Source organism: Eleginops maclovinus, chromosome 16 (genome assembly GCF_036324505.1).
Source record: "Eleginops maclovinus isolate JMC-PN-2008 ecotype Puerto Natales chromosome 16, JC_Emac_rtc_rv5, whole genome shotgun sequence".
NCBI lineage: Eukaryota > Metazoa > Chordata > Actinopteri > Perciformes > Eleginopidae > Eleginops > Eleginops maclovinus.
This window is the reverse complement of record NC_086364.1, coordinates 14921412-14946568: the sequence shown is the minus strand read 5'-3', so window position 1 is coordinate 14946568 and position 25157 is coordinate 14921412. Positions and strand designations below refer to the sequence as shown.

The window sequence follows — 25157 nt, the reverse complement described above, 5'->3', positions numbered from 1 at the left end:
TTGCAATTGGGTCCTGGCCTGAAAAGATGTAACAACTCCTCTTACCAGATGGCAATATTATTTTAGAATATAGCAAACTCTGCCAAGGCGGCTCAAGGAATGGGATTCACAGGGCCACATCATGCCTGCCAGAATATTTATGTGGTTACACTGACAGCAGAGCTTCTTGTGTCTCTGCTGTCCCAAGGAGAGTGATTGCTGGTACTGTATGAGGGACTAAGATTAATGCATGTAGAAAGGAGCTCTATGTGTGTTTTGTTTGTGTCAAGGGAAAAATAAATGTGTTTCTGACAGATTACACAGAGGAGTCTCTTTCCCTTTTATTAATCCCTCTCTAAATGTGACCTCAAATTAGTGCTTCTGTGTCCGTCTCAGCCTGCCTTCCCTTCATCATTGCACTCAAGCATTAAGTGGGTGATCATCAAGGTCATTTTTTCCAAGTGTGCAGAAAAGCTGAAAAAAAGGCCAACAATAACTCCACTCTGCTATCATAAATCTCATTTCATACAGTATAATTCAATAGAAAGTTAGATAACAAACACTAATACAGTAGAAACTGAAGGAATGAGTGTTTAAACAGGCGATAGCGGTACTGACCATATTGAAAGACTGATTCACAATGGGCATATAACCAGGGGAAGTGGTGGGGAGATAGGCAGGCAAATCTCTTCTAAGGGTGCACCTGGACAAACAGGCTCGAGGCATGCATATGTGCAAATAAGTATACACACACACACACACACACACACACACACACACACGTCTGTAAACTTGACATCCATATCCAAATGCAGAACCGTCTGTTATCAGCCTGGCCTTTTCTTGTCAAAACTTTAATCATAAAATTATCCTCCAAGCGCTGTTTCTTAGCTGGAACAGAATAATCACACATCCTGATGGTGAGATACGATAACAGTTTGAGTCGATGTGATAACAACTACAGTATAGTTACAGTGTTGAGACAGGTGGTTGCATGCTGGTTTGAGTGTTAGTAAAGTAGGCTTGGCACAATGTGAAATAAAACACCTGTTCCCAGCTTATCGTGTGTGTGTCTGTTCGTTAGGGCATATCATAATGGGGTCATTATAGCAGCTAATGGGAAGCAAATACAGGGGTCCACCCACTGGCCCGCTGGTAATTCAGACATCAGATCAGGGACCAGCCAAGGTCAAACAGATAAACAGACGGAGAGACTGTCCCCTAATGTGGATTATATATTCATTCCCTTACGGTTTGTATTTCCAACAAACCATGACCTTTGTTCAGCAAAACAAAGTATTTCTTATAAAATGCAAACTACCGCAATGCCCTAGTGTATGTGTTCTTTAATGAAATCTCAATCATTTTATTTCAAATACTCTACAAAAAAGTTTGCGTAACTATCTCTTCATACCTATGACTCCTCAGCTCACCTTTTGATTACATAAAAAGTGTTGAATTTGAAATCTGGAAGGTAGAAACGTTTTCATGTTTCTGAGGAAAGATGGAGTACACACACGCGTGCGGCTGGTGGAGCTCAGAAACTTTTCTGCCATAAAGTTTGACATATGGAATGGTGTGTTAATCAGAGACTTAACGCTCCCAGCTGGAGCAGTCTCACTGAGATCACAGCCTGACATGCATACTTCAGAATGTCCTGCCTGTGTGTGTGTGCTTCTCATGATAATGTAATGTAATCCCTGTCATCTTTTGTAGTGAGGGGTGGTATTTGTGTGCTTGGTTTTTCACGTGTGTGTACAGAGTGCGGTTGCATGTGTTCTATATGTTTGTCTTCCTAAACCTATCCATGACTTAACCCTTTCAATTTCCATCCAACTATTGTTTATATAGTTTACAGCAATGATGCGCTTGATCTCCTCTGAGAAAGCTGACTGTTGAGAGGGATAAAGAGAGCAAAGAGTTTGGATTTAAAAAGCAGGAAGAGAGGCAGGAGCACATAAGAGTTGCAGAGGGGTGGAACATGTCCAGGGAAAGTTAACCTCCGGAATTTCTACTTTAAAAGCTAAATCCTTTAATATCAATACTAATTCAATTAAAACAACATACAAAAGGTATTCTAGCACACTATATATATTCCAAACATATCTTTATTTTGAATGTATATTCACTCTCAAATGGAGCAACCATAAACTAACCACATTTCCTCCAAGGATCAATAAAGTTTTTCTGATTATGATTCACTTAAGCAGAGTAAAAATAATACATTAAAAAATGTATTATGACTTGTTTAGTTTTTTGGGTAAATGAACGCTTTTGCTCTTTCCACTTCCTCTTAACGCCTTTCTATATTCTCTGTTGTCATTCTCCGTCCAGACTGTCGCAAACACGAGATATGATCGAAGCTGGACCCCTGGCTAGTGCTGTCTTAGTGTAAAATAATATCCTGCAATGCATGAGTGGAGGAGAGCTTCACAGCTGAAATGTATATATACTGCATGTATATACATACATTTGTGTGGTTATTGGTGTTTGGAGGAGTTGCTTCAATGCTGGAATTATTGCAATAGAATTTAATGACATACCAATACTGTGGTAGAATAAGTGGTTGATTAACGCACGTCCGAGCAATACACTTAAATAACCCTGACATACTTGCAACCCAACTTTCCGCTGTGTGTAAGGACAAGGAAGCTAACACACACACTTGCAGTTAAGCATTATGGTATGTAGCATTTTACAGAAAGTCAAGGAATGGCATTGGATATAGATATTAACAACAAAGTGATTAACATGTTGAGGATTAGATTTGTACATCTGATGTTTAAACATGATCAATATAGGAAACAACATATTTTGGGCTGTGCTATAGACTTAAACTGCATACAGATGTGTGAAACCACAGCACAATGTAGTACTGCTGCAGAAGCAAAAACAATTTGACAAGAAAAAAGCACATTTGAAAGGAGAGAAGACCGCCTTGTAAACTTGTCTTTTATTTATTTCAGTGAAAAAAATGCAATGCTCATAGAACCAGCAGTCTTCCTGAATTCCTAGAGAGGCAGATAAGTAACTTAAGACAGGTTGAGAGAGGATAAGACAACATGGAAACAGAGGGCTACAAAGGGAAAAAAGTGATGAAAGGAAAAAGAGTGCATTGGAGAGCGCAGAGAAACAAAGAGGGCTTCATTGTGTTGGATGCTAGTCATTACTGAAGGAGCCGATAGCATAATATAGTGCTAATGGGGGAACAAATCGTGTGGTGTTCAGCTTACATAACTGCTGACTAACTAATCACACAAAATGTTTCCTTGACACGCAGGCAGGTTTATGCCCTCTCCTTTCAGCCCTTAAACAAAAAAAGCCATTTTGTGAATGTTGTGGGGGAATTTACTGAACAAGATTTAAAACGTTTTTCTTTGCATGAAACCAACTGCTATCCAGCAATGAATGCCCTGACCCATCACCTTTCTGTCAAGCAGAGCCCCATACCTTTTCACCCAATGAGACCACATGTGCAAGACTACCTGATGACCTAAATGGCCAGCTGTTTGCAGAACGAGGGAGAAGTGAGGAACAGAGAGGGAGTGAATGTGAGAGGACTGTGCAGTGAGACTCCATCTGCTAATGTGCGTCAGTCTTTGACAGTTCTGGCACATCTAAAGAAGCCAATGTACTTCATGCTGTGACTTAATCAATGCCAAAGCAGAAAGCATCAATGTGCAAAAATGATTACTCTCAAACTTGGTGATACAGTGGGGAGAACAAGTATTTGATACACTGCCGATTTTGCGGGTTTTCCCACTTACAAATCATGCAGAGGTCTGTATTTTTTATCATAGGTACTCTTCAACTGTGAGTGACGGAATCTAAAACAAAAATCCAGAAAATCACATTGTATGATTTTTAAATAATTAATTTGCATTTTATTGCATGACATAAGTATTTGATCACCTACCAACCAGTAAGAATTCTGGCTCTAACAGACCTGTTAGTTTTTCTTTAAGAAGCCTTCCTGTTCTCCACTCATTACTTACTATTAACTGCACCTGTTTGAACTCGTTACCTGTATAAAAGAGACCTGTCCACACACTCAATCAAACAGACTCCAACCTCTCCACAATGGCCAAGACCAGAGAGCTGTGTAAGGACATCAGGGATAAAATTGTAGACCTGCAGAAGGCCGGGATGGGCTACAGGACAATAGGCAAGCAGCTTGGTGAGAAGGCAACAACTGTTGGCGCAATTATTAGAAAATGGAAGAAGTTCAAGATGACGGTCAATCTCTCTCGGTCTGGGGCTCCATGCAAGATCTCACCTCGTGGGGCATCAATGATCATGAGGAAGGTGAGGGATCAGCCCAGAACTACACCGCAGGACCTGGTCAATGACCTGAAGAGAGCTGGGACCACAGTCTCAAAGAAAACCATTAGTAACACACTACGCCGTCATGGATTAAAATCCTGCAGCGCACGCAAGGTCCCCCTGCTCAAGCCAGCGCATGTCCTGGCCCGTCTGAAGTTTGCAAAAGACTTTCTGGATGATCCAGAGGAGGAATGGGAGAAGGTCATGTGGTCTGATGAGACAAAAATAGAGCTTTGGAGGAAGAACAAGGATGAGTACAACCCCAAGAACACCATCCCAACCGTGAAGCATGGAGGTAGAAACATCATTCTTTGGGGATGCTTTTCTGCAAAGGGGACAGGAAAACTGCACCGTATTGAGGGGAGGATGGGGCCATGTGTCGCGAGATCTTGGCCAACAACCTCCTTCCCTTAGTAAGAGCATTGAAGATGGGTCATGGCTGGGTCTTCCAGCATGACAACGACCCAAAACACAAAGCCAGGGCAACTAAGGAGTGGCTCCGTAAGAGGCATCTCAAGGTCCTGGAGTGGCCTAGCCAGTCACCAGACCTGAACCCAATAGAAAATCTTTGGAGGGAGCTGAAAGTCCTCATTGCCCAGCGACAGCCCCGAAACCTGAAGGATCTGGAGAAGATCTATATGGAGGAGTGGGCCAAAATCCCTGCTGCAGTGTGTGCAAACCTGGTCAAGAACTACAGGAAACGTCTGCTCTCTGTAATTGCAAACAAAGGTTTCTGTACCAAATATTAAGTTCAGTTTTTCTGATGTATCAAATACTTATGTCATGCAATAAAATTCAAATTAATTACTTAAAAATCATACAATGTGATGTTCTGGATTTTTTTTTAGATTCCGTCTCTCACAGCTGAAGAGTACCTATGATAAAAATTACAGACTTCTACATGCTTTGTAAGTGGGAGAACCTGCAAAATCGGCAGTGTATCAAATACTTGTTCTCCCCACTGTATGTATATGCTGCTATAGGAGATTACCAGTATTGTACATCATATAGGACAAGCTTAAGTCACATGCACCTTCTCAGGCACATTTCTATCCCAAACTCTATGAGAACATGCGTTGTTCTCTACAACGCATGTGGGCCATTTATTCATTCATTTTTGACATTGGCCATACATCAATACACTTCTGTCTTCAGGAGCAACAACCACAACATAACCGCAATGTGACCGAGCCACCAGCCAGCCGTCCAGCATCATCAGCTGAAAGTGAAGAGTGAGAGAAAACAGGAAGTGTGAGGGAGGCTGTAAGAGCGAAGAAGAGAGATGAAGAGAGCATAGCCAACTAACTGTCATGTCACAATACAATCCAGCAAATCCGACAAGGTTTTCCCTAGCTTAGAGCCTTCAGCGCTGCGAGCTGCATGTTCAACCACAAATGACACAATAACGAATTCCTGCACAGCATTAATGGTTGATGCTAGCTGTGTGTAGCGAGACAGCAAACATGACAGCAAGTCGAAAAATGTTTACATCATGCATGCTTTCACAGGCCGATGACAAAGCCATTACATAGCTTGGCATGCCAAAAGGCCTTAAGTATATTAGAACCTCATGGTTTACAGTCTACTGCCACATATTTTTGTGGTGTAACTCTAATCTGCTGCATCAGCCACCCAAGAACATGTTTTTTCAGACTGTCCGGATCCATCATATGTTGCACCCAGCTCGGGCCTGCTTCTGAAACACTGACATGCAATCAGAGGCCTGCGTGCCGATGCCGAGGAAGCACGGTAAATTCTCAGCTGACAAAAGACCGAAAAGAGTGTGTTTTGGGTTCGGTCTGTGGAGGATTTAGCCAACAGGAAAGCTCCGGTGTTTTCCTCCCCATGGGGCATAATGGATTCTCCCCGCCAATGAAACCCTATTCCCACTGCCAGGCTGGATCGCCTTCACTGGAGAGCTGGGACAGATGGAAGGATGGCGTGAGGGTGTTTGAAGAGATGAAGAATGTGAAAGAATAAGATGGCAGGAAAAGACAGGGATAAAGGAAAATTGGCAACCCTTTCCCTCTGAGACCACTATGGAGAATCGTTGATTTCTGAGCGTTGTATGTCAGCACCACCGCCCACATCTGAATGCACAACTTGATACTGACATATATACAGCGTACCATAACAACCAACCAAACAACCGATTACAAAACACAGACACATCCAGCTGCAACCTTCCCCACCATTTGCTGCATACCCCTCCTCTTCTGCTACAGCTGTCCATGTTCAAACCTCAATCGCTCTGCTCACTGGAGATGCTCCCAAAGCAGGCAACACTGGCACACAGTGGCCATGAGGGCAATACAGTAAACTGGAACAATGGCCTGTACATGATGTTATCGACTTACGAACTTCCCATTTTGATTGCTGGCACTACACTGGGTGTTGTGCAAACATATTTGATCTATTAAAAGTGTCAGTTGTACCTTCTTTCATTGTCGTCCAGGTGAGCGAACAGCACGTTCTTGGAGATGGCCTTGGCCAAGGCGGTCATGGTCTTGTAGTCCTTTGGGATCACCTGTGTGGACAGTGTGATAGTATCCATTACATTAAGGGAGACTGCATTGCTATGCAGGTGGACACATAAAACAAAAACAGCACAAAAACATAATAGGCCGACTTCAAAAGCAGCCTAAATTGAGTAATTAAAGAGCAGTATATTGGCAAACTCTAAAAGGAATATCCCACACATGAGTCTGTGTATTTTTGGGAAAGCCCATCTGTTCAGGGATTACACTCAAAATGTCACAGAGCTCTTAAAAATTCACAAGAGGCTTGAAGTCATTCATAAAACATGCATTTCCATGTCCCAGGCCCTCTGTGTGTGTGTGTGTGTGTGTGTGTGTGTGTGTGTGTGTGTGTGTGTGTGTGTGTGTGTGTGTGTGTGTGTGTGTGTGTGTGTGTGTGTGTGTGTGTGTGTGTGTGTGTGTGTGTGTGTGTGTGTGTGTGTGTGTGTGTGTGTGTGTGTGTGTGTGTGTGTAAAGGGAATGGCAAAAGTCTGAAGCCACAACAAAGCCACAGATGTCTGTATTTATAAACCGGCATCCTAACCTAAGATCCTTATACCATGGGTTGAGAGAGGCAAATGTAAAATAAAGAGAGAAGGAGAAAAAGTTAAAAGACTAAATTAAACTCTTGTTAGTACAGCATAAAACGAGTGATCATGAGTGTGTACGTATGTGCATGTGTTTTGTCTCTAGTGGTGAGGGAGAAGAGGGGGTAGGCTGTAATTATGTTAAAGCAACAGATGTCTCCACATGAAGACGACCACGCAGCACTGTGCACAACATGGACACTACCACATCACATATCAAGTACAAATGTATCTATCTGCAGTATTGAGCCCGGCCACTCAGTGGACAGAAAGAGAAAGAGGCTGGATTCTGTAACACAGAAGGGAGTAGGTGATAGAAGTCTTAGATTCAGATTTTTAGGGCATCCACTATATCATTGTTCATAAGATCCAGTTCCATAACCCAGAGATCATTAAATGTAAGGGATTGCTGCCAGCTTTTTACAGTAACTTGTCAGTGTGATGTCTCGATATTCTGTTACAGCAAAGTGGGGTTAGGGGGGGGCTCTGGAAAGGGTGAATTTTTGATGATTTACCAGCAAGCAGCCAACAAACAGTGATGGGCAAGTTACTTCCAAAATGTAATACAGTACATATTACCTATTACTGTCTTTTTAAAGTAATAACTCACATTACATTATTACTGTCTCTGAAATGTAATGCGTTACACTACTTTTGCGTTACTTTGAGTTACTTTCACCAAAAATAACTGCAAAAGTATGGCTTTAAATGCTAAATGTAGTTTATAGCAGCTCATTAATTACAGCTATCTATGGCAGTATGCTGAAATTAAACGTATGCTCCATTTAAGTGGGCTGAATAATATTTGATACCGGTAACATTAAGTCGCTGTGTGTTATTAATAACATGTTAGTGGAGCCTCTGCACGGCCCTGTGACCTGCTGTATATGAACGAGTCTCTATGGCAGTGTTAGCTCACCGTGTCGGAATGTCTCGCGATGTTTGTGATTTCTTAAAAACAAAACACCACATCATTTTGGGTTCAAATGTGTTGTAACTGCGTTACTGAGAATTGTAACGGGTATTATATTACCCACATTTCAGAAGTAATGCGTTATATTACTGCGTTACAGCAAAAAGTAATACATTACCGTAACTCTGTTGCTTTTGTAACGCGTTACACCCAACTCTGCCAACAAATGATGTGGCTATGTGATGTTATGCCTGTGAGAAGTTATTGCCTCCCTCTGAAAGATCGATATTTTCGATTAGAAGCGTAACATACTGTATGATGTGAGTCAGATAAATGCTTGGAAGAGCCAAAGTTAATCATTTAATGCCAAAAACCCAAGTTGGAGGAATTATCTGACATCCCATTTTGTTCCCACCTTGTCAAGAGTGTCCACACGTGTTCCCATCAATCTGATGCCAGCCCTCATTCTGCTAATGTGATCTCCGGGCCGACAGGGTTTTAAAATGTATTACGACTCATGGCGCTTCGCAGCAAAGCTCTTTTTAATCCGAAGAGCTGGGCAAACTAATTGTTGGTGTTCTGTTTAACAGCTGCTGATTTTCAATGGCCAGTCCTTAATGGAATAGATGATGTCGGATGTTGTTGGCACATAAAGTGTGTGTCTATATGTACAGTATGTGTGTGTGTGTGTGTGTGTGTGTGTGTGTGTGTGTGTGTGTGTGTGTGTGTGTGTGTGTGTGTGTGTGTGTGTGTGTGTGTGTGTGTGTGTGTGTGTGTCCAGATGAAATGCTCTCTCATACTGAGGCAATATTGTCCTTTCATCTTCTAATTCAGTTTGAATTAACTTTATGATGAGTAATCACATTAGCTGATGTGGCTGTTTGAGTCGTTTCATGTGAAGCTTTATGCTAGAGTGTGTGTGCCTGTGTGTGTGTCAGCCTGTGAAATAGTGATGGACAGTAAAGAGGATGAGGCTGGAGATGGGTTAAGGCTTTTTGCCACGAAACATAAATGTGGCTGCTGTTAAAAAACTCAGAGCCATAAACACTTATGCATGTGGGTGTGTGCACACACCTGAAACACACATACACGCACACACACTGCATGCTCCAGTGGCCATGCTATTACAGCGTGGTGATGGGAGTTCATGCGGTTTTGTCATGACCGAGCAATTAATGGCGCGTCAAGTTAATTATAAATGAACAAGCATGGCAGCGATCCAATGGCTACACTGTTCGGATGTATGTACACTATATGAGCTTGTGGGTGTACAGTATGTGTGTGCCGGACTGTGCAAAGTTGAGTTATAGTTTCTGGCAAAAGAGAACCCTTTCCAATAACCTGTGGAATGGACACATGACATGTTGCAAGCTGACAGATCTCTTTACCAGCCGCCTTGCTGTCCAGAATAAAAAAGATGAAGTCGCTTTACAGAGAAATGACTTTAGCTTATTTTCCCCTTTTCACCTCTCAACTGTATTGTATTTAAAACTAGAGTTATACAAGGATAACTGAACAAAAACATTGTAAATTATTCTCGGATTTTGTGTCAAGCTGTGTGTTTATATGCACAGCTTTCTGCAATAACCTGATTTCTTGAACAGCATGAGCAACCTAGATTTTAAGATCAGGGTAAGTGATGCATAAGAGAAAAAAAGCTAGAGGGCTCCAGGAGAAAGTCGATTTCAGTGTATACATTTAAACATGATTCTTATCAATATATAACATGTATACCTGGTATACCATGTGCCTGACATACTGTAGAGTAAAGCTAGTAAAAGTTCCCCAGGTCAGCAAGATAACTGATTACATAATGCATTGCCATTGTATAAATAATTGCATTCGAAGACTTAAAACGACAGAAGTTGCCTCAGTTTCTAAAGATGAATTCTTCATTATCTGTTTCAGTATCTTGCTTCCTTGTGTGCATTTGAAATAAACGAAGGGTAATTGATAAAATGAGGGGTTCGATTTCATGTATTTGTTTGTATTTTTACTAGAGCAAAGTAAATAAATCTGTGAGTGGAGACCTGAGTGGGAGTCCATCACAGTCTATCTAATATGACACAGTCAAAACTCAGCATCATTTCAGCAGCTGACTCACAGAGTATTTTTCTCCAAATAAATTCACGTATCCAAGTCGGTTCACTAATTGCTGTCATGCATTTCCACCGCTTATCTCCTTTCCCACTGTCACGATGTTTCAATGAATCCATCACATTGGTGCTCTTAAGTGGGTGTCAACAGAATGACAGTTCCGTATCTAGCAAATAAACAACAATCAACCTCGATGACTGCTTGATGTTTCCATTGGTAAGAGAGCGTATTTTGGATGAATAAGCTCCCTTTCACTGATGTTCGTGTTATTTCAGATGTTATTGTATGTTTGTTGCTTGAGTTCTTGTGTGTATCTGTGTGCTGAATTTTAATAAGCAAGCCTTTGTGTGGATGTTTGCGGATGCATCCATCTTCCTACACTGACCTTGCGTACGTAGCTGACAGCATCCTCTTCAGTGTAGACCTCGGCACTGACCCCTCCCCTGCGGCGCCGGGCCTTCACAACAGGATTGGGCGGTGGGGGAGAAACCTCGTCATCGTGTGAGTCCGACTGGCTGTTAGATTTCTGGCGTGCCATGATCTGCTTGCATTCTTCCTGTAAAAACAACAAGAAAGACATGATGGTTAGAGGGGCAAGCATTTAGAGAGGGAGAGGATAAACATTTTCCGTAGCGGTCGAAACAGTGAGTCTTTTGACAAAATCTTTAAATGCGTTCAAAGGACATGTGTATGGAAATAGATGTGACTGCTTTTGAAGCTTCAGGCAAGAAAAACAAGATCATCTGAGAGCTTCAGCTTGTCTTTTGCATCACGGATAATCACATGAAGTTGGGATGACAATCCTCTCTTGAGACCCTTTTTAACATCAAGCATCATGTGGATTCTTAACCAGGTCAGAAAACATTACAGGTTTGTATAACCGTCAGAGAAAGTACAGTGGACATGTCCTAGTTCTGAGTGCATGCTGTCTGGACATCTGGCTGCTATGGTATGAAATGAAAGGCATCAAATATTAATATCCACAGGCCTGAACATGCAGAGTGAGGAAGGCTCAGCCAGGTACTCTCTTCCTCTCAGATAATGAACAGCAAGGAATAAAGACATCAAAGCCAGGACAGGGTGCCTCCATCTGGCTTTGTTCTAACTGCTGAACAATCTGCAGGTAATTAATTATTGATTCCACATTTGATTAACACATTAGCATAAGTATGCAATAAAACCACTGTAAGCTTGTTAATGTGTGAGAGCACCGTGGGACAAGTGCAACAGGATAGCAAATATAGCCAACATCCACGGCTTTGTGTGTTTCTACCAACAACTGACTAGTGTGCATTTGTGTGTTTGTTCTTTTATCTGGGTGCATTAGCGCGTCTAATGGCACAGTGGGGATTGAGTTGGCAGCAGCATTATTCACCAAGCACATATTTTGGTACGGTAACAATTTCATCTGTTAGCTGCTTTACTGCTTTGCTGCTGTGTCCACAAAAACAAACAAAATGTGTCTCAGGGACAGAGCTCCAGACAGACATGTAGCAAGAGGTGGCACTCTCACAATGCAGTACAGAAACACAGCACTGACATAAACAGAACCAGAGAGAGGAGGGATGTAGGGATGGAGGAAAGAAGGCTGCTGGGTGGTTTGTCTTGTTGGGGGCTCAGGTGGTCTCTCCTGCTCAATGAGAAAGCTGGGCTCATAACAATGCTGAGTACATTTTCATCATGGTTAATTGTCTCTGATTTTCAGACTGTTGAACGAACAAAACAACAACTATCTGAAAATATTTTTCAGATATCAACCTACAGAAATTGTGATAGAAATGTTTAATTTTTACAACACTAGTTGCATTCATAGTTTAGCCTATTTCACAATGACATTTAAGATACTTCAAACCTATGAAAAAAAACACAATGGAAATAGCTAAAAGCAATTTGTATACTCTAAACTGTAATATTTAATCCATTATTGATCATTAACAAGGGAAGGTGTCATGGATTTTTCACACCCCCAAGAGCAAATTCAGACTAAAGATGAATAAGATAAACATACTGAGTCTAGCTTTTTGCTCCCATAGAGTTTATATTAGAGTGCATTTTATAATTCAAGTACAACCATTTTCTATGAAACATAGTAATGAAACTGTTTCTCTGCAAAAAAGGGTAGGAAAAATAAGACCTGGAGCATTTTTGAAGCAGCATCCTTTATGAGCTGGGAGGAGAAATTGTTGCTGCTCATGTACTGACAGGGAGGAAAAGACAGAGACAGAGGAAGAGAGAGATAACCTAGTGACTGAGAAATCGCTAAAAGAACAGAAATGCAGAGAGCCCGAGCAGGAGGCGGAGGGAGGTTGGCATATTACCTAAAAACTGAGACAAACAAAACTGTCATATCCAGACCTCACGAATCAGTACTTCTCTTCAAGTTCTCTCTATCTATTTCAATTATCCCAGCAGCATAGTGCACAGATACAGCAATGCTATAATGATACAAAACAGGAATCAGATATAGAGAATTCAGCTTGTTATCTTACTCTTTTTCACTTCCTTTTTAGTCATTTTCCTGTCGTCTAATGATCATTGTGTTACAGACAGTCTCTCTCTCCATTTCCCTCTGTTCTCTGTTTGACTTTGAGTCTCTCCTGCTAATTACACCCTAAGGTTACTGTGATGCTTTGTTTCCTGTTTGTGTATAACAGTGTGAAAATGCAGATCACACACACACATACATACGCACACTTCTTGCTTACGCAGAGTCACTGCCGGAGGTTACACAGCCAGCAGGAGAGAAGAGGGAAGATAGAGCCAGAGAGCAAAACACACACACAATCTCACAAACTCATGCACAAGGAGACTGCAGGGGGAGAGGCAAGCTTACACACCAGCTTATTCAAGGTGGAAAGGTCTGCTAACACACTACCACTATCTCAAGACAGCAAAAGCAAAGCCACAACAAACACATGCTTCCCTCCCTTTAAAGCAGCAAAAATATATGCATCACTATCTCCTTGATTTAGGAAGAAAGTCTGAATTATTGACAACACACACTTACTCAAACTATGCATCTTTACCTTGCAACACTCTCCATGTTTCAACAACAAATAGTGGTGTATCCTCCTTGCTCCTGCCTTAATGAGACTATAAAGGTTAGCTTCATAAGGCTAACTACATGCTAAGTTGGTTAGCAGAGGTATTTACCATGGCATTGAGGGCCCCTGGCCAGGCGTGCTGTATGTCCCTCAGCCTGTCAGAGGCACCAGTCATCAAGTCAAAAGTGGGAGTGTGTCAAAGTGTGCATGGGAGTCAACACACCTGGACCCCCATCTCATACACACCTGACACACATGTCACACCACAGCAGCAGCAGCATCTTCAGCGACTACTGAGTTTAGCTGTGTGAGGGCAAAGGAATCGGAGAATCCAAGTTTGTGTCCAAGAAAGAGAGTGAGAGAGCGCGACTGGCAAATTGTCTGCAATCCCCACGACACAGCCGCTGAAGAACTGACTACTGATGAAAACACTGATCACAGCAAAAAGGCTGTCTCTCCATCGCTTCTGCGCAACTCTCTGTCTCTCCTCTCCAGCCTTTTCTCTCTCTCCCTCTCCCTCTCTCTCACGCGCACGCACGCACTTAGAATCAGGTGGCGCAAAGAGCGGGCTCCTCTTGCTTTCCCCCCGTCACTATGACAACTGGGTTCTGCGAGCATCCTCAATAGTTGCCGATAAGTCTGAGCACACCTACATTCACACACACACACCCACCCACCCACCCACCCACACACACACACACACACACACACACACACACACACACACACACACACACACACACACACACACACACACACACACACACACACACACACACACACACACACACACACACACACACACACACACACACACACACACACACACACACACACACACACACACACACACACAGTTCTGACGCCTGTTGACAGATTGTCTCTCCCTCGCTCACACATCTTAAGTGATTCATCTCACACAAGGAAAAACGTCACCCGCCTCAGTACGGACTTCTGTTCTGACCAAATGTCGTGTTTTGCAACAGCAGATGGCTGAGAACATTCCTTTAGGAATACAACATCATCCAATACATTCCCAGTATGTGCCAGATGCTGTTTTGTACCATGCAGTGTCTCCACCATTCGTTGCTGACCTCCAGCCCCACCCACACACTATCCTATTAGGTCAGAGGGTCAGGCATCAAGTGAGGACTTTGTGTCTGTTCTCTGACAAGTCCTGATACTGTTCTCTCCTCAATATTCAAACATGGGGACACTTGCATCATGATCTTTGAGGTCAGTAAGTGTAAGTGTATCTACAGAGGAGGCTTCATTAGTGCAAAGTGAGCTGAGAACAGCCGCAATGTCTTTAGCAGCAACAGAGGAAAGATTTTTCTTACTTGAGCTCTTCTGTAACAACAAAAGGCTAGGCAGTCTCATTTATAATTTCCAGGGCTAGGCAAATAAGTAAAACATATCTGCATATGGTTTGTGCAACTATTCTACCTTCATGATATCTTATTTCAATTTAAGATATAGCGTCTTTCCAATGAAACAGGGATTCTCTTCTAAAATGCTGCCTTCTTTTCCATTTGTCTACCAATATATTTTCTGCTCTATTACTGTATTAGTGCATTAAGCCTGTCAGATAACCCCCCCCCCCTTGCTTCTATCCTCTGCTCTCCCTGCGTCATCATTGGCGGCTGAATGCCAGAGAGAGAGGACAGGAGAGCAAGGAGAGGAGAGATAACAGAGGACACAGGTGTAGGCAGGACAGAGGCTATATAAAAAGTAGAATTTCCTTTAGAGAAACACTGACTTTTGTTCAGAGACAAAACCACACAGTAGAGAAACAGATAAAAGATGACACACATGCAATCCCCTCCACACTCTCTCAAACAAAAGACACTGTTTTGCTCATTTATGGATGATGAGTCCAATTGGCACCAAGCACATATGAACAAAAGTTACAACCAACTATATCATCCTAATAGCCATGACTAACCAATATTCATCCATCCAGTCACCAAATATGCCCCGCACAAAAGCACTGAACCCCTTCAAGTACTCTCAGCACAAGTAAATACTAAATGCACATGAAGTCAAATACTGAAATTAGTTTGAAAAATGAAAGCATCCATAAGCGGTTACCTTACGTAGCCCTAATCCGGTGACTGAGACAATTTTACTCTCCACTGCCAGAGCTGAAAGCTTACGAATGAACCAAAAACAACAAGGTGCCACACAGACACACATACACACACACACACACTGGTAATGAAGCATGGAGAGCTGATCCACCAGCAGAGCTAACAGTCTACTCATCACTCTGTTCCACACCATTACAGCACCACAATGGACAGAAAGTTCTCTGATGTATTAGGACAGAGGTGTGTGTGTGTGTGTGGCTGACCTCCTGATAATAAAATGCTGTGCTACACACACTAATATACACATTTTTCTCGTAATGGTTACCTTACATTTCTTACTTTAGTTTTCTGTAACTAATCGCGATTAAATTGTTGCTATATGACAGCCAAAGACATAACATGAGCAAAACCTCATCCTGCCTCATGCATCACGAGTACATTTTATTTATGCTTGCAGGATGCTAGTGGCAGTTCTTTCAGTAATGATGGATCACTGCTGCTCAGTTCTTAAAATATTTTCACATCTATCCGCACATTGCAGCCTTTTGTCAGGATTTAAATGGGAATTCTTAAGACCTAACGCTCTTGGTGTGTTTAATAGCCAGTTGACAGGAACAATGACAAGTCCTTATACTGTTCTCTCCTCAACGCTCAAACATGGGGACACTTGCATCATGATCTTTGAGGTGAGCTGAGAACAGCCATAATGTCTTTCGCAGCAACAGAGGAAAGATTTTTCTTACTTGAGCTCTTCTGTAAGAACAAAAAGGCTAGGCAGTTTGAGTCTCATTTATAATTTCCAGGGCTATGCAAATAAGTAAAAAACATCTGCAGTTGGTTTGTGCAACTATTCTACCTTCATGATATCCTATCTCAATCCAAGATCTTTCCAGTGAAACAGGGATTCTCTTTTAAAACGCTGCCTTCTTTTTCATTTGTCAACCAAAATGTTTTCAGCTCTATTTCGCAAATTGCAGCATTTTCAGGATTTAAATGGGAATTCTTAAGACCTAACAGTCGTGGTGTGTTTAATAGTGAGTTGACAGGAACAATCATTTGCAGTAACATTGCTAATAAATTAATCATGCAAGTCATTTATTTTTGCAGTTCCAGCTTCTTTAATGGGATATTAAACATAATATCTTTGGATTCTGGATTGTTGATTGGACAATAGGAATGTATCAGTTTTAAAAGGAAAAAACTGAAACCAACTTATAAAAGCGGTTTTGAAAATCGCTGAATCATTGAGGTAATTAGCAGCAGCCCTACTCTTAGTTATCCATAGTTTCTGTACTTATCTCTTTTGCCGCCTCTGTATAAATGCTTTCCTTCTTAGTGCTGTACACCTTACACCTTTTTCTCTCACTCCAATCACAGATTAGCTGGGAGGGGAAAAGGATCTGACAGGCAGAAGAAAGACAACAAAGAAGGACCACCAGGGAAAGAGGGGCTGGGGGTCTGATTTACCTGTAGGGGTCCCAGGGTGGGCTGGGGAGGAGGTTTAGGCCCGGGTCACTGCATGCACCCAGGGCTGATTTGACAGAATACCCTGCTTTCAACATGTTGGTGATGAGTGAACACGTAGGCTGGAGACATTCATTACCACACTAACATGTTGTATGTATACACATCCCTGGCACACACATCTGTAAAATAACCTTAATAATCATAAAGCAGAGCACTAGAGAGGCTGAAAATGGAAGAAAAAGTAGAACATAGGGGAGTTAAACCTACAGGTAATTCACCTCCAACTGCTCTCAGCAGACCCACAAAACAACCAAACCCTCCTGACAAATTGTCAATCAGAGGCCCTCGAAGGGACTGGCGGATTTGTTATGATGGGTCCTGGTGACAGCTGAATGGCTGGCAGCACAGAAAGGCTTCTCAGCTTACAGGGGATGGCGGGAGAGTGGCTGATTGACTGATAGACTGACAGACAAAAAGTGAGGAGCTCTCTCATAATGCAATGCGATGGGATCGTTCACAAGCAGACCTGATGCAGCATGGTTTACATTTGTTTTAGTTGACATGCTTTATATTGTTGAAGAATGCGAGGCACAAACGTATAATCATTGCAACACTGGTCTACAAGCAGGAAAGAAACAATTCTAGATTTCCTGGTGCTGTGATGTTAAAGTGCTTTTGCAGTCACATCAAGTGATAAAAATACTATGAATAACAATAAAAATGTAATAATAATATAAGACTCAATATAAATACAATCAAAAAAACATTAAATTAACTCACAGAAAACTGATACAAACTCTATTAAATATTTATGTTTATGTACATCTTTCTTTGTCTTATTTTATGGTAAACTACATATTTTTGATGTTTAGTCAGACAGGTCAAGAAAAGCAGGCAAACTAAACATAAAAGGGAAAAAGCTCTTAGTTAATAGTTAATGAATATAAAGCCTTAAACAATAAAATCGTATTTAAATTTATTCCGAAGGCAATAATTGGAAGGTAAATTGCAAAGTGTTTTCTTCAGTTGCAATTTGGGATCGAAAAATTGGGTAAAAGAGCAAGTGCAACAGTTCAACGGAGGGTTTGTGTGAGGTGCTGAAGAAAAAGAGTACAGAAGAAGAAAAGAGAACAGGACAGTATGAAACCTTTAAAAGACTGGATAAATAACCTCAGGAAAAAAGAGCTATCTGACGTTAACGTGAGGGAATAAAACAATGATCCTTCAAGTAGATGAGACAAAATGTGAATGGACATGGCAGCTGAATTTAAAATGGAATGAAATGATGAGAGGGATAAGGGACAAAATTGGAAAAAGGCAGGTGAGGAGCATGATACACAAACGTATGATCGTCTTGTGAGTTTAGAGTACACAGGGGGCATTGTACTAACCATGACATATACTAACACATAAATACAATTGTATTAATGCCAAACACCCCAAAAGGCAACAAAGACGCATTTGCATTTGGTGCTAAGTTTCAAATCGAGATCACAGAACAGTACCAAGACATGAAGTCATCCAAATATAGTGTTTAGAGTCTGAGCACCACACACTTACAGACGGAGTAGAGGAGTGATGGCTGTCATGCACTGAATATTTGTTTGCTAGTGCAGGTTGTATGGTCATGATCAAAGTTTTCATGCAGGAGTAGTGAGAGGCATCTTAAGTCTCACGAAACAAAGGACGAAGAGAAAAGTAAAGTATTTTTCTTTGCAATTAGATTTTAATGCGGCCAGACCAAGGCAGCAACAGCGGTCCTGAATGCCAGAAAGCACTGTTAGGCCTTGTGAAGATGCAATTTGCCCAATTCAATAAAACATCTGCAGTGGCAGCTGCTGACTTGATATATTGAGTGACATCCACATTCACACATTCAGTCCTGGCACTTTTAAGTGCTGCTGCTCTGTTAGATAGATCAGTAATGATGCAGACACGGCTTTTGCAATGATAAGAAACAAACTTGCTGCCAATTACAAGTATTTAAATGTCAACGGAACAGCTATGCGACAAACTTAAATAATTCAGAAAAACACAATAGCTAATAAAAAACATCCATTAAGGGACAGTTGTGTCAGAATACTAAAAAAAATCAGCTGAGGTTACACAGGAAAGGCTGTCTTTTTAAGCTGTGGTGTTCCAAAACAAACAACCTGATTTGAGCTGATAGAGTTGGGAAATGAGAACAACAATCTAAAACCACTGCTGTAGAGATCACAGGCATCATTATCACGCACAAATAGGCAGGATGAAAGGGAGCAGAAGCATATTCACAATGTCAGCTCAGTACCAAAGACATGTTATTACATCGAAAAACAAAGCGCTAAAAAACGAAATATTTAGAGTGATAATTTGGTTCTCTTTAGTTTGCATGTGTGTGGGTAAATGAGGGAAACAAAAAAGAAGCACGAGAAGAAAAAAGGAGAAACAATGAAAGAAAGAAAATAAAGGGGGAAAAAAGAAAGAAACTGAGGGCAAACGATGGAGGAACTGAGACAGGGGAAAGAGATTTTCCAGATAAGATTGTCAAAGCTGCATGAAATGGATCCTGTGCAGATATGAAATGAGGTTAGGTTAGGTCTGGCAATGGGAGGGAAAAAATACCCAGTGATCTAATTGGCACACAAAAAAACCCTGAACACAAAAGAGGAGGGACAGAATAAACTTTGGAAATAAAGGGGTTCATTTACCACAGGATACACTCTGCTATATCTATCCTCGACTGTTGCCTGGGTTACCACCTCTATTGGGCTATGAGTGCTGACGAAAACAGCTGAGGGAGAAGGAAAAGAGACACAGACAAACTCACAGGGTTAATAAATACGTGTAAGAGTAAGAGTTCCATGATTTTACAGGCTGCCATAAATCAGAGCTGAGCTGACTTTGTTTCAGTGATGAAGCATAATACCAAAACAAGACCGAAAAAGCAAATCAAGATCAAATGAACGAATGACCTCAAAGTTAACCTTAGCATTGGGAAAGGAGCAGAATAAGCCTTCTTAATAACTGGGACACAAACATGGCCTGCCCCAATTCCACAAATGACTGACCCCACACACAAGCAAAGATTGGAAAGGCTTGTCTGGAGTAATGTTGGGCACCTTTAGATTTAACAAGGCTGAAAACCTGCAGGTTATTTTATTTTAACCACAATGATTTGACCACCGGAATGGTTCAAGCCCTGCTCAGTTAGAAATACAGTAGTTACTTCTTTAAATATACTTCTTTTATCCTGATATTTCACCTACAGGCAAGGACACAAACATTAATGACAACATATTGTCCTAATGTCATATTATGTGCAAGATGACAGCATCACAGTGTGCATGGAATGTCAGTTTTTACAGCCAAAGAAGAATGGGCAGCTTAATTAATCAAAAACACTGCACAAGGGTATGGTGTTGCTGTGGCTCAGTGGCATGTGCGTTGATCTTTGGATCGGGGGAGCACTGGTTACATCCCCACTGCACTCAGCATGTCATTGTGTCCGTGGGCAAGACACTTCCTCCCAAATTGCACCTGTGGGGATTGCCCACAGTATTGAATATGTGTAAGTCTAACTAATGACATGTAATGTAATGTGTTCTCCATATAAGTCCTCTTGATTCAAGGGCGCTTTTTCTTGAAGCAAAAATCGAATTTCCTCTTAATAATCAAAACATTATTTTCTGACTCATGTACACAGAAACATGACGTGTAGCTGTCAGATAAGCAACCACTTAAGCAGTTAGACTATTGTGTTTTAAGTGACAGTGTGGGGATGGATATTTGCTGTATCGCACACTTAACCAGCACAGGGTAGTGAAAGGTAATGAAAACAAAGCCATATGTAAGCAGCTTCAGTGAGGATAGTGTAGTCCAAAGTAAAACTGCAGCAGCTCAGGCAGCAGGATGGAGCAGAGCTCAGCAGCTTAACATACATTAACTTATTGCACAAGGTGTGATGGCTGATGGGTAGGTGATGCAGACAGTGGAGTGTGCAATACTGTATTCCACCAATCAAATGTATTTATCGTTCATCAGTCTCATATAAAGACTGTAGCAGCGGCCAGTTTCAGGAATCCAAAGACCCATATAGACTAGCTTATTACTTTGTTCGCTATTAGGTGTGTAATGATCCATTAATATGATATGAATCATCCATCAAATATCAATTTGTGCAAAGTATAAACCTTGATACATGTCACACAACGCATCATCTGCCTTCTGTCTCCTTGTCTGTTTTCTTTGAGGTCCCAGTGTGTCCTGTCCAACAGTGTGTTTTGTGTTCTCCTTTTGTAAAAGCGTCCTTGGGTTTATGAAAGGCGCCATATACATTTGATTGATGATTATAAATATTATTATTATTACATTATCTTTGAAATAGGCTTTTATTTGGAAATTCCCATTGCATGTGGCGCTTTATAGTCAACCATTCATTTTAAATAACAAGAATGGATTCTTTTTCATTTAAATGCCATTTATGAAGTGGTCAAATCAAATGTTAATTGTCTTTTGTGAGCCAATTACAATGTTAAATGCTGGTGTTTAATGAGCCTAATGTCTCATAATTATAACCCCTAAATTGAATAGAATCAAAATCGTTTTGACGCAGGATTTTTGATATCCTATTTTTGTCAATAGATTTGATATAACATCCATAAATAGATATTTTTTCACTGCTTTAAACATAAAGTTATTTTTTATCACAACAGAAAAGCTTCGATGCTCATTTGTTATTGAGGCAGAATAATTACACTGCAGGTGTGCCTCAAGCCATTTTAAGACATTTGCTACTATACGTTTTTATTCTGAGCTCTATTCTAATCATTAGTATTCATGCCGCCTCTCTGTCTATGCAGCAGAAGCTCTACTACCAATGTTGTGCTCACACTCAACTCTGAGGACCGTAGCTCCAGATTGTCCATGTAGTGGAGAGATGCAAACACCTAACTGGGATAAAGAGAACACTCTGGCCTTGACCTTACACTTTTTTGCCCTGAAAACCTAGATGAAGTGAAACCATAAAACACAAAACATCCCTTCTGATGTCAGAAAATGATCAAATCCGATGACTCTCACATGTTAACACTCACAGCAAGATACGATAGAAACCCTCCTCAAGGCATCAGCATGGTGAACTTAAGCAGTGCTATATCTGATGTTGCCTCACAATCACTTCAATGTTCAAAACTTCTCTCCACGTCCTTGGCTCTCCTCAGGGCAATATTCACAGCCTACAGCTCCGTCTCATACACCTTTATGACCCATGTGTTACAGTGAAAGAGAAGAAGCCATTGTTGAAACAAAGATATCATATGATCACCTCATGAGCAATACCCATCTGCAATTCGACGTGATCAAAGCCAAATGTTAAGAAGGTACATCCATTAGGCCTAAAGTGTCGGCCACCCTATTTTAGAGACTAAAAAACATATTGGGCACAATATTAACAACAACGGCAGTCAGTGAAGCAACTTCAATGCAAAATAACCTTGACACTGTAGCTAGGCCACAGAGAACACTACCAACTCATATGCTTTAAAGAGACAGACACAAAACACACAGAGCATTCACATGGTCTGCCTTCCGAAGAGACTGTGCTAAAAAGATTGCCAGTGTTCACCCAATTTATATGATCTTTTTTTGCATCTTCATGAAAAAAGCCTTCTCTACTCTCTGTAGTGACAGACAAACAGTCTGGCTCTCTAGCCCCTAAATGAATTTCCTATTGTAGGAGGAAAAAATAAAATGTATCTTTATTATAAAAGTTTCAATACAAGTATGTGATAATCTTATAAATAGAAAAAAGGTGAAGAAAAGTAACAAACACATAAAACCAGTTTTTTTATATAGTGCCGGGTACACATGAAATACCAACACACTTGAAATGTGTGTTTTTCTGTATGAAATTATCCAACATATTAAAACAGCTTACTTAATTGAAACCAAGCCTCTAATAACCACTCTTAAAATATATGGAAAATGTCATTTATATAGGCTTTTTTGTACATTGATATCAGAGAAATTCAGACTATGATTTACTACCTAGGAAACTGGCACACACTACAAACGACATTTATGTCATATATGGGATATTAAGATTAAACTACACATAATAACTTCAAGAGAAACCTTAATTATACAAAACTTTGTTATCACCAACCTTCTCCAGTTTTTCAAAATGTTCCCGCAGGAACTTCATAGGACGCTCAGGCTTTGCGATGCAGAGGTTCACAATGCACTCTTTGAGGATCTGCTGGATGTTGTGCTTCTGCACAAAAATTTCACAGCCCTTCAAACTCTCGTCTTCTTCCAGAGTGGAGGAGGAGGTGGCCATCTTATCTTTTATCTCTGTGGATGAGGGAGAAAACAGGGTGGACCATGAGAGGAGGGGGAGGGAAAGCAGAATAGAGAAAGGGGAAAGGGGCAAAGGATGACAGTGATACAGTGAGGAACATAGGATAGAGAATGAAGGAGCAATGGAACATGTGAAGGATGTAAATGGACATCTCACACATGGCAGTGTTTTGATGAAGGTAGTTGTTGCAAGTGGAGGTACTTAAAAAATATTTCATTATGTAAATACCAATAAAAAGTTACTACTAAAGATGTAAGGTTGGACAATTTGACGATATACACCTTGAGACAATATAAATTGGTAAAATGTCAACTAACATTTTGCAATTCTGTTTTTAATATGGTAGCTAACTATTCAGTATATTGGGGTTTATTAGATTATTGTAAGAAATGATGCAAATAAATGAGCATGTACAATATTCTTTATGATTATTGTGTTATTATAATATTTCCATCAATGTGATAAAGTACCTCGATTTGAAAGGTCTTTAAACAGCCAATAAAATCTTTAAATATTTCCACAGGTATGTCTTTAAGTTAATAGCAATATTGTGATATTTATATATAAATAACATGATTAAAGTACATACCCAGGAGTAAACAATTTCATCCTTGTTGCCTATGTTAACCTTAGCAAATGTGATTAGCTTTTACCTGTGTCTTTGATCGTAGGCAGGTGACTTGTTATTTACCTAACATGTCATGAAACACTAATTTGGATATACACAGGTCATGCACAATTAATATATGACTAATGCATCATCATGCATGCCCTTTGAATGATTCTATATGAATGAACATGAACGTTTTGTAAACTTGTTTTTTAACGTGTATGATCTTATTCATACATGTAACTATTTTCCAGCTGAAATCAGAGCAAAAATATAAAATAGTGCATTACAACTTATAACAGCAATGATTATGTCAGACAGCAATGTCAAATAACGTAGCAGCAAGCCAGGAAGCTGAGCAGGTGTAGCTACCTTGTATTACTTCCTCATATGGAAATCACATTGCGATGTTTTTATGCATAATAAATCTAAAGCAGTTATGAGTTCAGGGCATGGCAGTTATCAAATGTCGTTTAAAGGAAATGGCAAAACAGTGCCCACATAACAAATGTGCCATGCATACGGTTGAGTTTGTGATGATAACTAAGCACCTGTTCAGATGCATTCAATAGACAGCTAACCCAGCTAGCTTTGCTAACCTTACAATGACAACTAAACCACAACGAAGGGGAAATACTGCGGTGTAAACGCCATGAGGGGCCTGATCTTAACCGCTATTATGTGTTTTTAAAAACACGGCCTATTCGGCGCTCTGGCTGGTGTCCCTACCGTTATTTCTGTAGGATGCTCAGTGAATAAATACCTCGCTGTTGGAGATTGGTGAGGTGCCGCTGGTTAGCAGGGATGCTGCTGCTGCGCTCTGCCTCTCTGCTCACTCTGCGTCAGTCCCGATGACGTCAATCTGTCAGCCTCTCGACCGCAGCAGCGATCTCACGAGGCCAGCGGCAGCGAGCACGCGCCAGCCCTTTTGCAGGTAAAACATCTTTAAAGGAAACAGCCACTCCAAAATATGTAGTCGGGTGTAATTCTGTTATATGAAACAAGCTGGTCCATAAATAAATAAAAACAGACTGCAGAATTAAAGAAACACTGAAGAAAAAACTGCTAGACACAACCCATCCTCTTCTCTTAGTGACATTGTAAATAATAGTATGTTTATGATTGTTATAATGATTTATTCCCCTGGAGTGTGTAAGCTCCATGTCTATTTCTGTTTTTCTTCTGTTCTTG

The 25157-nt window shown here is 40.8% G+C and overlaps 1 protein-coding gene across 3 annotated transcripts in view; it reads right to left on the bottom strand.

Moving 5' to 3' along the window:
- The window catches only part of prkar1b (protein kinase, cAMP-dependent, regulatory, type I, beta), a 60954-nt gene extending 36074 nt beyond the window's left edge, over positions 1 to 24880 (bottom strand). The window contains exons 1-4 of one of the 3 annotated variants that reach the window (XM_063904306.1): positions 24730 to 24880; positions 23162 to 23349; positions 10801 to 10971; positions 6738 to 6829 (exon numbers count right to left, since the gene is read on the bottom strand). In XM_063904306.1, coding sequence (XP_063760376.1) covers positions 6738 to 6829; positions 10801 to 10971; positions 23162 to 23335 — 437 coding nt within the window. In that variant the 5' untranslated portion in view covers positions 23336 to 23349; positions 24730 to 24880. Of the gene's footprint in view, positions 1 to 6737; positions 6830 to 10800; positions 10972 to 13568; positions 13942 to 23161; positions 23350 to 24695 lie in introns of those variants that run through there. The other 2 variants (XM_063904307.1, XM_063904308.1) reach the window with 2 other exon arrangements.
- Positions 24881 to 25157: the final 277 nt, after the last annotated feature.